This window comes from Pyxicephalus adspersus, chromosome 8 (assembly GCF_032062135.1).
Source record: "Pyxicephalus adspersus chromosome 8, UCB_Pads_2.0, whole genome shotgun sequence".
Lineage (NCBI taxonomy): Eukaryota > Metazoa > Chordata > Amphibia > Anura > Pyxicephalidae > Pyxicephalus > Pyxicephalus adspersus.
The window spans coordinates 34,251,574-34,263,647 of record NC_092865.1 but is presented as its reverse complement, the minus strand read 5'-3'; the positions used below and the strand labels follow the sequence as shown (position 1 = coordinate 34,263,647).

The following is a 12,074-nucleotide window of genomic DNA, read 5'->3' as shown; positions in this document are numbered from 1 at the left end:
TCATGAAAAGCTGGTATTAAAGGTCCTGGAGGACCCGCAGACCAACCAAGGAAGAATTCGGTCCTTGTCATGATCCTCACCTGCAATCAGAGCACAGATGTTGTATTTAGGTAGAGAGCTGCGGAGTGCAGGATGCTCAGTAGTTTCCCAATGCTAAAGGGAAAAACACGGTCCAAAATAAACATAACCACTTGTAAGTTGCCCAGTCTGTGTTGTAGCTATGGACTGACCGTTTCTCTTTCTGTTAGTGAGGGACTACAAAAGGAGTTGCCAAGCCAGGCTAATTTTGTTCTCTAAAAATAAAGAATTCAGGCAGAAGCCTGAAGTTTGCTGCCTCACAAATCTGTGTCTAAACCCTATTGCTACAAGCAATCCCCTGCAATAGGTTCGAAATATACTGTATATAAAAAACTGGATGACTGTTGAACAAAATTATCTGTGATAATACATGTCCCTCTTGTTGGGCACCCTTTCTAATATGGTATGGGTTAAATGTTTATAGTGTCCCAACTGAAGAGTGTCTGTATGTTTCCATACAGCAGAAAACCCTTACTTCTAAACCTCCAAAATACTTTGGAATATTGGAAACCTGACCCATGTTTCTGTACCTGGGTAAATAAAGGTGATCCACCAGTTAGCTTGTGTTAGCACACTAATGGCGGGAATTGCTCTTGAACAGTAGAATGCTGCATTTTCTTTAATAAATCTAGTTCTGTCAGTTGTTCCACTTTTATAGTACTATGGTATAAAACATTGGATACTATACATTAAGTATCACTTTCTAGATATGGCTAATGCAAAAGCTGTCCAAGATTTTGGTAAAGTGCAGCACAGCAGAAAAAACGTGACTTAGGTGACTGAATTCAGAAAGTTACATTTCCTATAGTAGTTTAAAAACTTGCTTTGTGTGCTGTTTGCTGCTTTAGATGGAAAACTTACCAGTCTATGGCAAACCTAACCATACAAGAGTTAGTAAATGTAATATTCATCATTTTTTTCTAGTTAGAAAACACCAACTGCTATACATATTATATTCTATTATGGATATAACATCTTCACAACACTTACCTTTCTGAGTCAGATAGGCATTTATCTCAAAGGCAATTAAGCTTAGAATCCCCCAGCCAACGAACCCTCCCATCACATTTACCATCCATCCAGTTTTGTGATCTATGAATTGCAGTCCAAGGAAAAGGTTGGCCACTGAAAGGAAAGAGGATTACACCTGCGTTTTAGGTAGTAATGCCACATATATTTGAAGTTAATTCTGTTTTCTATTGATTGCATCCTTAACCATTTTTTTGTTTTTGATAGTGTAGGGACCTTAGTCAACTTTTTATTGCTGCCAGTCTCACAGATGGGGAATGTAATCCTCATTATATCTATTGGTGCCCTTTGCCACAGGGACAGATTGTCAAAGTAGTACAGTTGCACATGTACTGGTGGTACCTGCTGGATTGATGGAGGGCTCTAGTAGGGTGAAGTAGGCTCTAGTAGTATCTCCAACAGATAGAACTGATCTTTTCCTATAATGTATCTTGTGCCATGGTTGCATAGTCTACAATAGAAAAGTATTCCCTTTATTTAAAAAACACAAGATTCTAATTTGATCATTCAGAGCAGTTTTATGACTACAAAGACTTCCAAGATTAGTGCTAATTTTACATTAATGGGTGGTGACTAAGAAAGGGAAATCCAGTTGTGTTCCAATGTCAGTTGTTTGCTTAAAAAAAAGTTTTCAATAAAAACTATTGAAAAGAAAAAAGAAGAAAGTGGGAAACCAGTGGGGTAGCAGAAGCTGTGTGCCTTCCAGGACACATTTTGCTACCAGAGCCCTCCAAAATGGATCATATTTTTTGTAGCTTTTTAATAAAAAATTCTGATCATTTTTAAGTGCTGACCTCTTGCCACTTTCAGCTAGATGCGTGAGTTAAATAGGACTGCTTTCAACACCCACAGTTTGTATATCTGCTTTGCATCCCAGAGTGCTAATTTCATGATGAAATACTAGGTGTGTTACAGCTGTATTTGGGACTTTTAATGACTCCACAATCTCTGTATTAAACATATGCCTGTTGTAATACCTGCATGTTTTTGATATTTGCTTGTTGATAATATCTGGACATCATTGGAATTGCTTGTAAATGATAATATCTGCATGCCATTAGGATTTGCCTGTTAAGCTGTTAATAGTAAACACCTGTCAGTAGTGTAGGACACATGCAGCATATCCGCAGCAGTCACATGTGGCCCCCAATCTCCGTAGGTCACAGGGCAGCCCTGTGATTTTCAATGTATGACTGAGCTAATGCTGCACCTCGTTCTTTCCTAAAAAATCTCCGGCTCCGTTCTATTCAGAAGTTCCCAGATATTTGTATTCTTCAAACAAGTACAGTAGTACCTTAGTACAGACAACTTAACGGTAAAGTCATAAAAAATCTCAACAAATACTGACCTGCCAATATCTTTATGACTGCTGCATTTATAAAATGAAACCAATTAAAAATAATTCTCCTGTTAAGAAAGAAGAAATCAGATTAGAATTTGGCATTGTTGAATATGAATGAACAATTAAAATGGATGAGCAATTAAAATGAACCACATCAGTACATACCTAGTTATAATTGTTCATAATCAGTTAGACCTGTTCTGTAATGTTAACCATTGTTAAAACATTGTTTGGTGTTGACAATGCTGAATTCCCAAGAACACGATTAAGGCGCAAAAGTATGTGAGCTCACCCAGTTGTAATTACATAATTCAAATATCATGATGTTTGAATTGTGTTATACTAAAGCTCCAGGATAAACAAGGCAAAATCTATAAAAGCCTACCCCCTTCTCTTCCATACTCTACCACCCAACACATCCTGCAGGATTTAACTTTTTCTTACCTGGTAAAGGCAAATATAAAGTACTTACCTACTTTCTTAATTCTGGTTCCTTGACAGCACTTCTTCTAGGTCTAGGGAACCATTGATCCACAGTTGCATACAAGGCGTGGACCTTGATGATTCCCTCTTACTGATGTAACCACTGCTGGTCCTATGGGTTTTATTTTTTATTTATTTCTATTTTTTTTTTTTTGCCAGTGGTCAGTTAGAGAAGGATGGGGCAGAGGTATGGGAGGAAAGGTTTATTCCACAGATTAACTCAAAAATGGCACTATCTGTGAGTGTTAGATAGGTTGTTATGGATGGTTGTTCCAGTTTGACCTAGGCACCCTCTTTCACTGAATTAGTTGTCCTCTGTCTATCATGTGGCATGTTCCTGACAATAATAAAAATTCAGGAAGCCACTTTGATGAGTAGCAGTCACTTACAAAATAAGTCCAGGTAAAGTTGACTAAGTGATACTAGATATCTATAGCTGGGGTTTCCAACATATGTCACTGCTTTACTTTTTTAAAATACTTTATGAATTTCAAATACAGTGTGACACATTTATAATTACTATCTTTGTATTTTACAAGGTTTCTGCTTTCAGAAAATATAAAATGGTTTGTCTTCTATTTTAACTGAAAAGCAAAAACATTTTAGAAAGGCTTTCTGGGGGGAATTGTAATATCTAGGAGGTTAAGGCCACCTATTTCCCCACATGGGAGTTTTCCCCTTTTATCCAGACCACAAACACAAATCTGGTAAATTGTACATTTAAAAAGCTCCTAGAAAAATCTCAGTGCAGACATAGAAAGCATTTAAAACCTGACAAAATTGCTTATACTTTTGTTTTACAACAACAACAACGAAAGAATTGGTCAGAACTGGGCTTTTAAAGATAACTTACTTGCTGCTTTCAGGAGATGGTCGAAAGAAAGCAATAAATGGCTGGATAAATGCCAGGCCCATCACAATACACCCAATAGTAGCATGCGTTATGGCATTCTAAACAAAGGAAATAAAACAAGAACTCATTAGATAAAAAAGGAAAACAAGTACCGGTAACTAGAAGCAATAAACTGCCTGTGGTACATAAGGTTGTTTAGATTTTATTTCCAAAAAATGAGTTCATCCTAATAATTATTCATTTGTAAATACTAAATGTTAAAGATACCTGCCAAATAAAAACTATCTTTTATCATCATTTTTTTACCACTCAAGGTAAGTGGCCCAGGTATCCTACCTCCCCTTCCTTCCAACCTTCATCATTGGCATTTAACACTTATAAGACTATTGGGCCTCTGTGTGCCATAACTGTATGCTGTGGTTCCTACCTTTGCCCCCTACATGACTACATGGCTCAGAGGAGACACAGGAGAGGTTGAAGGATGGAACTTTTGCATGCAGCAAGGGACACAGGCATCTGGGAATCACAATGAAATGAAGGCTTGGTAGGACAAGGATGTAAATTACCATCATTTGTTTTCCACTGCGGTTTCCAAAATATAATTTCAGAAACAGAAAACCACAGTGAATTTTCAGTGAGTATATGTTTTACATTATACAGGTAGTTCCCAGGTTACATACAAGATAGTGACTGTAGGTTTGTTCTTAATTTGAATTTGTATGTGCTTCTGTTGTTCTAGATTATTAAAACCCAACGCAGAAACCATGTTCAAAAGATTACCGATCCATGAGTGCCCTTTACTAATCAAAGTAGACTCGCGCATTACATTAATGTAATCAAATTAAAAAAAAGTAAATTATTGGTGAACTAAAAGTACAAATGAGCCCCAGCCCCATGGATCCAGCTCGGGACTTGTTAAGGCCCGTACCATCCCCGCTTACTTAATTTTTAACCTTACTTACTCGTTCAGCATTAGAGCCGGCTTATCATATGGTAATAGAACCCCGATAACGGGACCTACCCGTGTTATAAAATCGATTATTTGGTCCTTTTTTGTGGGCCTTTTTCCTTTTTTTATTATTAATTATGATGAATTTTTGTGATGCTCTTCTCAGGATACAGTTCCCATGAATATTAGTTCTGGCTTTCTACTAATGCACATAGTTTCCTATTAGCATCTGCAATACAAACCCATGTAGAGAGCTTTCAAATAATATTGATTTTACTTTTAAATTATGACTCAGTGATGTAGTCCATAATTTGAGTGGAGTGGGTGGCCATATCAAATATTGAGAAGGACCATGGAAGTTAGTGTAGCCACCTTGAAAAAGGAAGTTCTGTCAGGAGAATTTTGAAATATACTAATGTAACTAATGGAAGGTACTGATAAGAACCAATATGAAGACAAGTAAAAAATTCCATGCTTTGGGTTGAATGACGCTTAAAATAAATATTTGACTTGACCTTGCAATATACACTGTATGGGTAAAAGTTTGTGTTTACGTGACTATTACACTACCATGAGTTTGTTGGACATCCTAGTCTAACACCATAGCCAATGACCTTGATCAGCCTACATTCTTGTGGAAGGCTTTCCAAAATTTAGAATTGTATTTGTGGGAGTTTTTGACTTTTTTTTACTAAGGAGAGTTTTGGCAGGCTAATGTGACTCCCTAAAATGTGTGCCTATTTGAAGAATCACTGTTTACTCCTGTGTGCCTATGCACGTCTTTTAATTGTACTGTATATGTTTATACTGATACATAAAACAGACAGTATGAAATTAATTTGGTATAATTAGTACTACACATTTCCCATAAATTTACATTAGTACTACACATTTTCCCATTGTATCTATGCACTATCATTGCCAACAAAAGAACATCAAAGCCACATTTATCCATTTTGTACTTACATGGGACCATCCCTTTGCATGTATAAATGGCAGAATAAAGGCAACTATTGTTGCAGCCACTGTCAAAACCATCAGAGCAACATGACCCTGCAAACAAAAATATAAATAATGTATAATTATGTACACAAACATCTGTTTTTATTCCTCTAAGGGCAATTTTTTTAAATTGGTTCCAAACTTCTCAATCTGCAGAGGGCTGTAAAGCCTCCCCCACGATGCACGTATACGACGTATACCTCACGACACAACGCATACGTGCCAGCTACCAGACCTTTCAGAAATGTTTTATGGTAAAAATTGTCAGCCAGTCAGATGCCACCACATATGCCCTGCCCAAATCAGGTGGGGGTTATAAGTTGCAAAATATAAGCAGAATAAACTTTAAAATAATGTAAACTAGTTTACCTGGAACCAAGCTGCCTTGCCAAAAACCAACTTGTATGCTGCAACTTTGAAAAATCGGGCAAAAACCATTCCAATACTTCCTGTGGTCATCCAAGCAATAAGCATGAGAGCACCTACAACCAGCAAAGGTAAGTGGTTAATGGTGATATAGCGGCATGTTTGGTTTTCCTTGCAGGTTGGGAACACTGCATTTCTGTTAAGATTAACAAGAAAGGTTTTTAGTTGCTAAAAATATCAAAATATCCTTAGCTAAAAACAGAACATAAATGCAGCCACCACATCTAAAGACTGCTGGACTGCAACTTATTCAGTTATTGCTCTTTAATTTAGTAATTCTGTAAAACTTCTAGACACTACTGGTAATTATTCGAATATTTAGTTTTCAAATAAAAAAAAAAAATACTTTAATAGAAAGGTGGATGAGACACAATGATACAACACAAAACAGCATTGTTACAAACCATGTGCTTTGATCATTGAGCTAACTTCATGTTCTGTGACAGTCACATTGGAAACCGCAGATAGATTGACCTTCTTCTCACTAATGATAATACTGGGGCCATGATATTCAATCTCCCCTATGGAATATAATAACAATTAGACAAGGTTTATTTAAAGTGGACAATACATACAGTATGTGCTAAATAATCAGTAATTACTGTATCTTAAGACAAACAGTTTTTCCTGACATCATCTGTGATTTCAGTTTTTGTTTTATTTCTATTTATAGGATTTGAAATGATTGGAGATAAGCAGTACATTTTGACAGAGTCAGTTCTGTACTTTTCCATGCTATATGGTATTTCTCCAGAAAGTAACTTTTATTATTGTCAGTTATTACACCACTTGTGGTTAGTGCAGAACATTCAGGCTCAGGAGTGGCTGCAACGTGAATAGCAAGTGCAGTGTTATTGTTTGTTTAGTGGTTTACAATTCTAATTTTAATGTTTGGTCAAAAATAAGGAACAGAATAAAGAAAATAAATTTCACATTAGAGAAAGAGGGGGAGGATTAATAAATCGTTAAAATAAACCCACATATTATGGTCTAATTCCAAACAGGATGCATCCTGCTTTTATGATTGATTTATCACACATTTAGTAGTTTCATTTTATTTTGTTTTAAGGGATACATAGATAAAAAGCTGAAGCTAAATTAAACAGGGTTGTCATTTTGGTAAAGTAAACCTACAAACCATGATCTTCAGTTTGGGTGAGGGGTTTAAATCAGGTCAATCTGCACCCATAAAAACCAACTTATTTGGTCCAAAAAAGTTACATTTCACAGTAAAATGTTGACTTTGTCAGAGAGATTTCAACTTTTGTCGTTTCTATGTCTGTCAAATTTTTTAGTTACTGTATATTTTTGAATATACACCAAAAAAAACTTCTTGTCTTGAGTATAAACCCAGGGCACAGAATGGAGCCATTACTGTGAACATTTAAAACAGTAACTAACAAAAATGCCAATAAAATTATTGTGAATGAATTCACCAACCGTGTTATTTTTAAAACATTTAAAGTTTAAAAAAAAAAAAAATCCGTAAATGCTTGGCCAAACTTATGGTTTTTGCCGTTTTTTGCGTGTATTTTTTTTACATTTGAGTTATTTAGGATGGGTCATTTGCTCTTAAATGTTCTTTTGTGCATTACTGTTGGCCGCCAGCAGATGTAGCTGTATCCTTATGTAAGGTGTTATTACATATGTCTTAAACAGCAGGGTTTTTTTTATAAGTAGGTATTAGTTGCGGACATAGTGCCATCTAGTGGCCAAAAGCTTAGACAGATTCATTTTCTAATGACATTTTCAGGTTAAAATATGTTGATGTATACACTTTTATTCATTTACAAATCTGGCTCAGAAAAGCCTATTTTAAAGCAAGGAGACATAACTGTTAATACACAAATCATTTACATGACATGAATGGAACACTTTAAAGCTGTAGGTATTTTTTTGTGCTGCCCACTCAGTTTGGCTTATTTGGAGTCTAAAAACACCCTTTAATAAAAGAGGCCCTCCAGATAGATGCCCCTTCATCCTGGGGAAGGAGTACGGGGGTACATGATAGCTCTCCATATAATGGTAAGGAGAAATAATGACCAAAATAAAAAAAGAAGTTATTTATTTAAAATAAAAACAGTTACCCATTTTTTTAAATACTTTTGTTATTGTCAACAGAAGTAATCAATCCATCAAATCACACATTGCCAGATTTCAATGGTTTACCAAATTTTCCCAAATTTAGTGCTAGCTGGGTGGTTTACATTGAAGAATCTGTCACTGACTGAGTAAATGGTTGAATCACTAATGACTCATCAGTGACTCATCCAATCACATTGATTTACAAAGAAACTACATGCCTTTTTTAAAAACAATTTTCTTTAGGATATGTTTTTGGAGGCATATTTGGTCACCCATAATTATGGTGAAAATACCATCTGTAACGCTTGGGGAGACGAAACCTCTAGGGGGTGCTACAGATTGCACAGAAGTGGTGTCAGCCCTGAGATTGGCCAAGGCATAGAATCTAAGCAGCAACCATGTCTTCTCCAGAGCCTCTAGTGGTGAGGATGTCGTGCTGCTGGTTGTGGTCCATGGGCACACCAAGGTGGGCAGGTTAATGCACGATACCAAATTACTACGCCGGAGAATTGTCATGGAAGGCTAGGGTCAAGACAGTCAGCAAGCAAGAAAGGTTAGGAACAAGCCAGGGGTTAAGAACCAGGGATCCAGGATATAGACACGGGTGATACGGGGCCACTACAAACACTGAAGAACACAGGAGACACTGGAAGCAACAGGAGGCACAGGTGACACAGGGATTACTGTAGACACAGAGGAACACTGGAACAGCACAAGCGAACAGGCAGGGAAACACCAGGCTGGCCAATAAGGGGTTAACACAGAAGCTGGAGAGAGGAAGCACTGAAGTAATCAACAGATGTTGAAAATCTCAGCAGAGCTAGTGGACTAGCTAAATAGCCAGGGATGATTAGGAGGCTTTTGCCTGATTGGCCAGCGGGATAGGCGAAACTGATAAAACTTGGAAGAGAAAGCATTCCCAGGGTCAGTACTGCCCGCATGTGCAGGAGAGAGGGTTCCTTCTTCTCTTTCTTGCTTCGATCTTCGTCCTGGCCTACATGTGCAGCTCAGCGATTCTGAGTGTTTTATTGCAGAATTAGCATTGCTTGTCACTGTCTGCAATAAAGCCCCACCAGTTTGCATATTTTTAAAGTGTTGTACCTTATGAATGAAGATGTTAAAATGAAATGTGTGTATGTATATTTACATACATATATGTATAGTATAATGAATATATCAAATAAATTACACTGTATAGGATACTCACCATTAGAAGAGGACCCATAGGCTATTAGAACATAATACAGGTCGGAGCTGTTACTGGATCGGGATTGCTGCACAGGCTGTTGCGTTGAGATTTGGTTTGTTGAAGAGAAGACACATTGTATCACACCGCTACTGTATGCCATGAGACTGGCTTCTACATTAGTCTAGCAAGATAGAAAAGCAAAAAAAAAAAAAGTCAGTATTGTTTATTCACACTAACCATGTAGTAGGTATGAAATAAACCCTTCTGCCATGTTTTTTTTATTGTGAAATACAATGCAAAACAAAGATGCCTCAAGGTATTCGATGTTTAAAGGGAGAATCCCTGAAATGGTATATTTATGTATATATATATATATATATTTTAAAAATATAAATATTTTGCTTAAAAAATTAGGTAACACTCAATCACCACAGTACAACACCAAGTCAATTCAACGTCTCGGATATCAATCTGTCTGATTAAAAAATGTAAGTGTTCGTGAATCAATTTTGCCGGCTTAGTTGAAAAAAAAAGGGACAGGTGGACAAAAGGGGAAACAGCAAGCCAACCCCCAAAGAAGGAATGGTATTATTGAAGGCCAGTTCTCTCCCCTTATTCTTCCTGACTGATATTTTCATCAGTCTTGCATTTTGCTAATACTCTTGTTACTACTGGTACTGCACAGTACTACTCTGGGTGTACAAGTAGTCAAGATCTTCCAAGATGGCTCATCCATATTCCTCATAACTGTGTCTGCTGTGTCTCCGAATGCAGTCTCAGGACTGTGGAAGACATACCAGAAGCTGGGTCTTTACACAGAGTTTTTGGATGGCAGAAACCCAGCAGCAGGACCAGTATCTGTGTCTTTGTGATAAGAGGAACAAGAGGAGCACTTCCAGACCCTACAAGATGACTTCCAGTGGGCTTCTAGTATATATATTACTTATCAAAATGACAGAAACGGACTCCATGTTGTGGGACCTGTGCAGCTCGACTGACATTTTCCAAAAAGCACCTAGGACGTTCCTCAGTAGCACCGTTCTCTTGACAGATGAGAGCCGGTTCACATTGTGCACGTCACAGATGAGAAATAGTCTGGAGATGCTGTGGTGAATGATATGCTGCTTGCAACATTATCTAGAATGACTAGTTTAGCACTGGGTTAGATGGTCTAGGAGAGCACATCCTTTGAGGGTCTGCACAAAAATTGATACCTTGTCCCCCATTAGGTACCAGGATGAAATCCACAGTTGTTTTGTGAGACTTTTTGCTGTTGCAGTGGAGCATAAGTTCCTCCTGGTGCATGATAATGCTCAGCTTCCTGTGGTCAGAGTATGTAGGCAATTCCTGGATGCCAAATACATTGGTGCCACTGACCGTCATCCACATTTCTCAGACCTGAATCCACTAGAGTCCCTTTGAGACCTTATGGGCAGCGGGGTGGCTCAGAAGTTAGCACTCTGGACTTTGCAGCGCTAGGTCCCAGGTTAGAATTTCAGCCAGGACACTATCTGTATGGGGTTTGCAGGTTCTCCCCATGTTTGCGTGGGTTTCTTCCGGGTACTCCGGTTTCCTCCCACATCCCAAAAACACAAGGTTAGGTTAGTTGGCTTCCCACTAAAATTGACCTTAGACTGTGTTAAAGACATATGACTGAGGTAGGGACATTAGATTGTGAGCCCCTTTTAGGAACAACTAGTGGCATGACTATGGACTTTGTAAAGCGCTGAGTAATATGTGGGCACTAAATAAATACTGTGTAATAATATTATTGTAAAAATGATTCTGACTCTGTCAAGTAGTATGCAAAAAACTATTAAGGAACTCACTGTTTCTATGAACCAAGTCTGTGGGAAGATCCCCCAGGGCACCACCTGCCATCCTATCAGAACCATGCCCAGGCGGTGTCAGTAGTGCATATAGGCATACGTACTACTAAGCATATTATGAGTTAGTGTGATAAAATTCATACAAAATTCTGCGATTTCAGTTTTTATTTTGATTTTCAGTGTGATTTTGAATCCAGCCCTCAATATGTATAGATTTTGTTTATTTATTTACCATTCTTATGTCTTTTTAAACAACATAAGGATCTTTAATTTTGCTATTTGACTATAATTTTTTTTTATACTTTTCGTTGTACTTATCCTTGTGGGTTGTCCTTGGCAACAAAGCACAATGCCTGCAGTAACATTACATAAATATATTTCCTGTTGCTATTACTAAAAAAATTATCCTTGCCAAAAAAGTGCAATACAGCAATGTCTACATTTAAATAAAGGTTTGACAAAGTTGTTTTTGAGTAGAACAAAAAAAAAGAAAAGTCACTTTTTATATCTAATATAAATTTATAGATTTACATTTTATGCTAGTTGGCATAACAATGTAATAAATGAACATTACCAGAGGTAAGATTTTAGGTCTTGTTTTCCCCTCCGAGTATGCATGCTGAATGTGAACCTGCCCAGCAGCATTAATTCCACAGATATAAATGTCATCATTTCCCTGGAAAACAGAAACACAATACAGCTGACATCAAAAGTTTATTATCTATATTTCTAATAAAAGTTAACCTGGGAAACAATGTAATTCTTTTCTTTCTGTACCTCTTTCCTGGGTCACCCAGGAGTTGAGAAGT

General features: G+C 37.3%; 1 protein-coding gene across 1 annotated transcript in view; it reads right to left on the bottom strand.

Annotated features, from left to right (window-relative positions):
- Window positions 1-12,074, bottom strand: part of LOC140337222 (putative ferric-chelate reductase 1) — a 26,551-nt gene continuing 14,477 nt past the window's right edge. The window contains exons 7-15 of the mRNA XM_072420821.1: window positions 11,840-11,941; window positions 9,455-9,617; window positions 6,567-6,683; window positions 6,106-6,218; window positions 5,701-5,787; window positions 3,786-3,883; window positions 2,456-2,514; window positions 1,069-1,203; window positions 1-80 (exon numbers count right to left, since the gene is read on the bottom strand). Coding sequence (XP_072276922.1) covers window positions 1-80; window positions 1,069-1,203; window positions 2,456-2,514; window positions 3,786-3,883; window positions 5,701-5,787; window positions 6,106-6,218; window positions 6,567-6,683; window positions 9,455-9,617; window positions 11,840-11,941 — 954 coding nt within the window. The remainder of the gene's footprint in view (window positions 81-1,068; window positions 1,204-2,455; window positions 2,515-3,785; window positions 3,884-5,700; window positions 5,788-6,105; window positions 6,219-6,566; window positions 6,684-9,454; window positions 9,618-11,839; window positions 11,942-12,074) is intronic.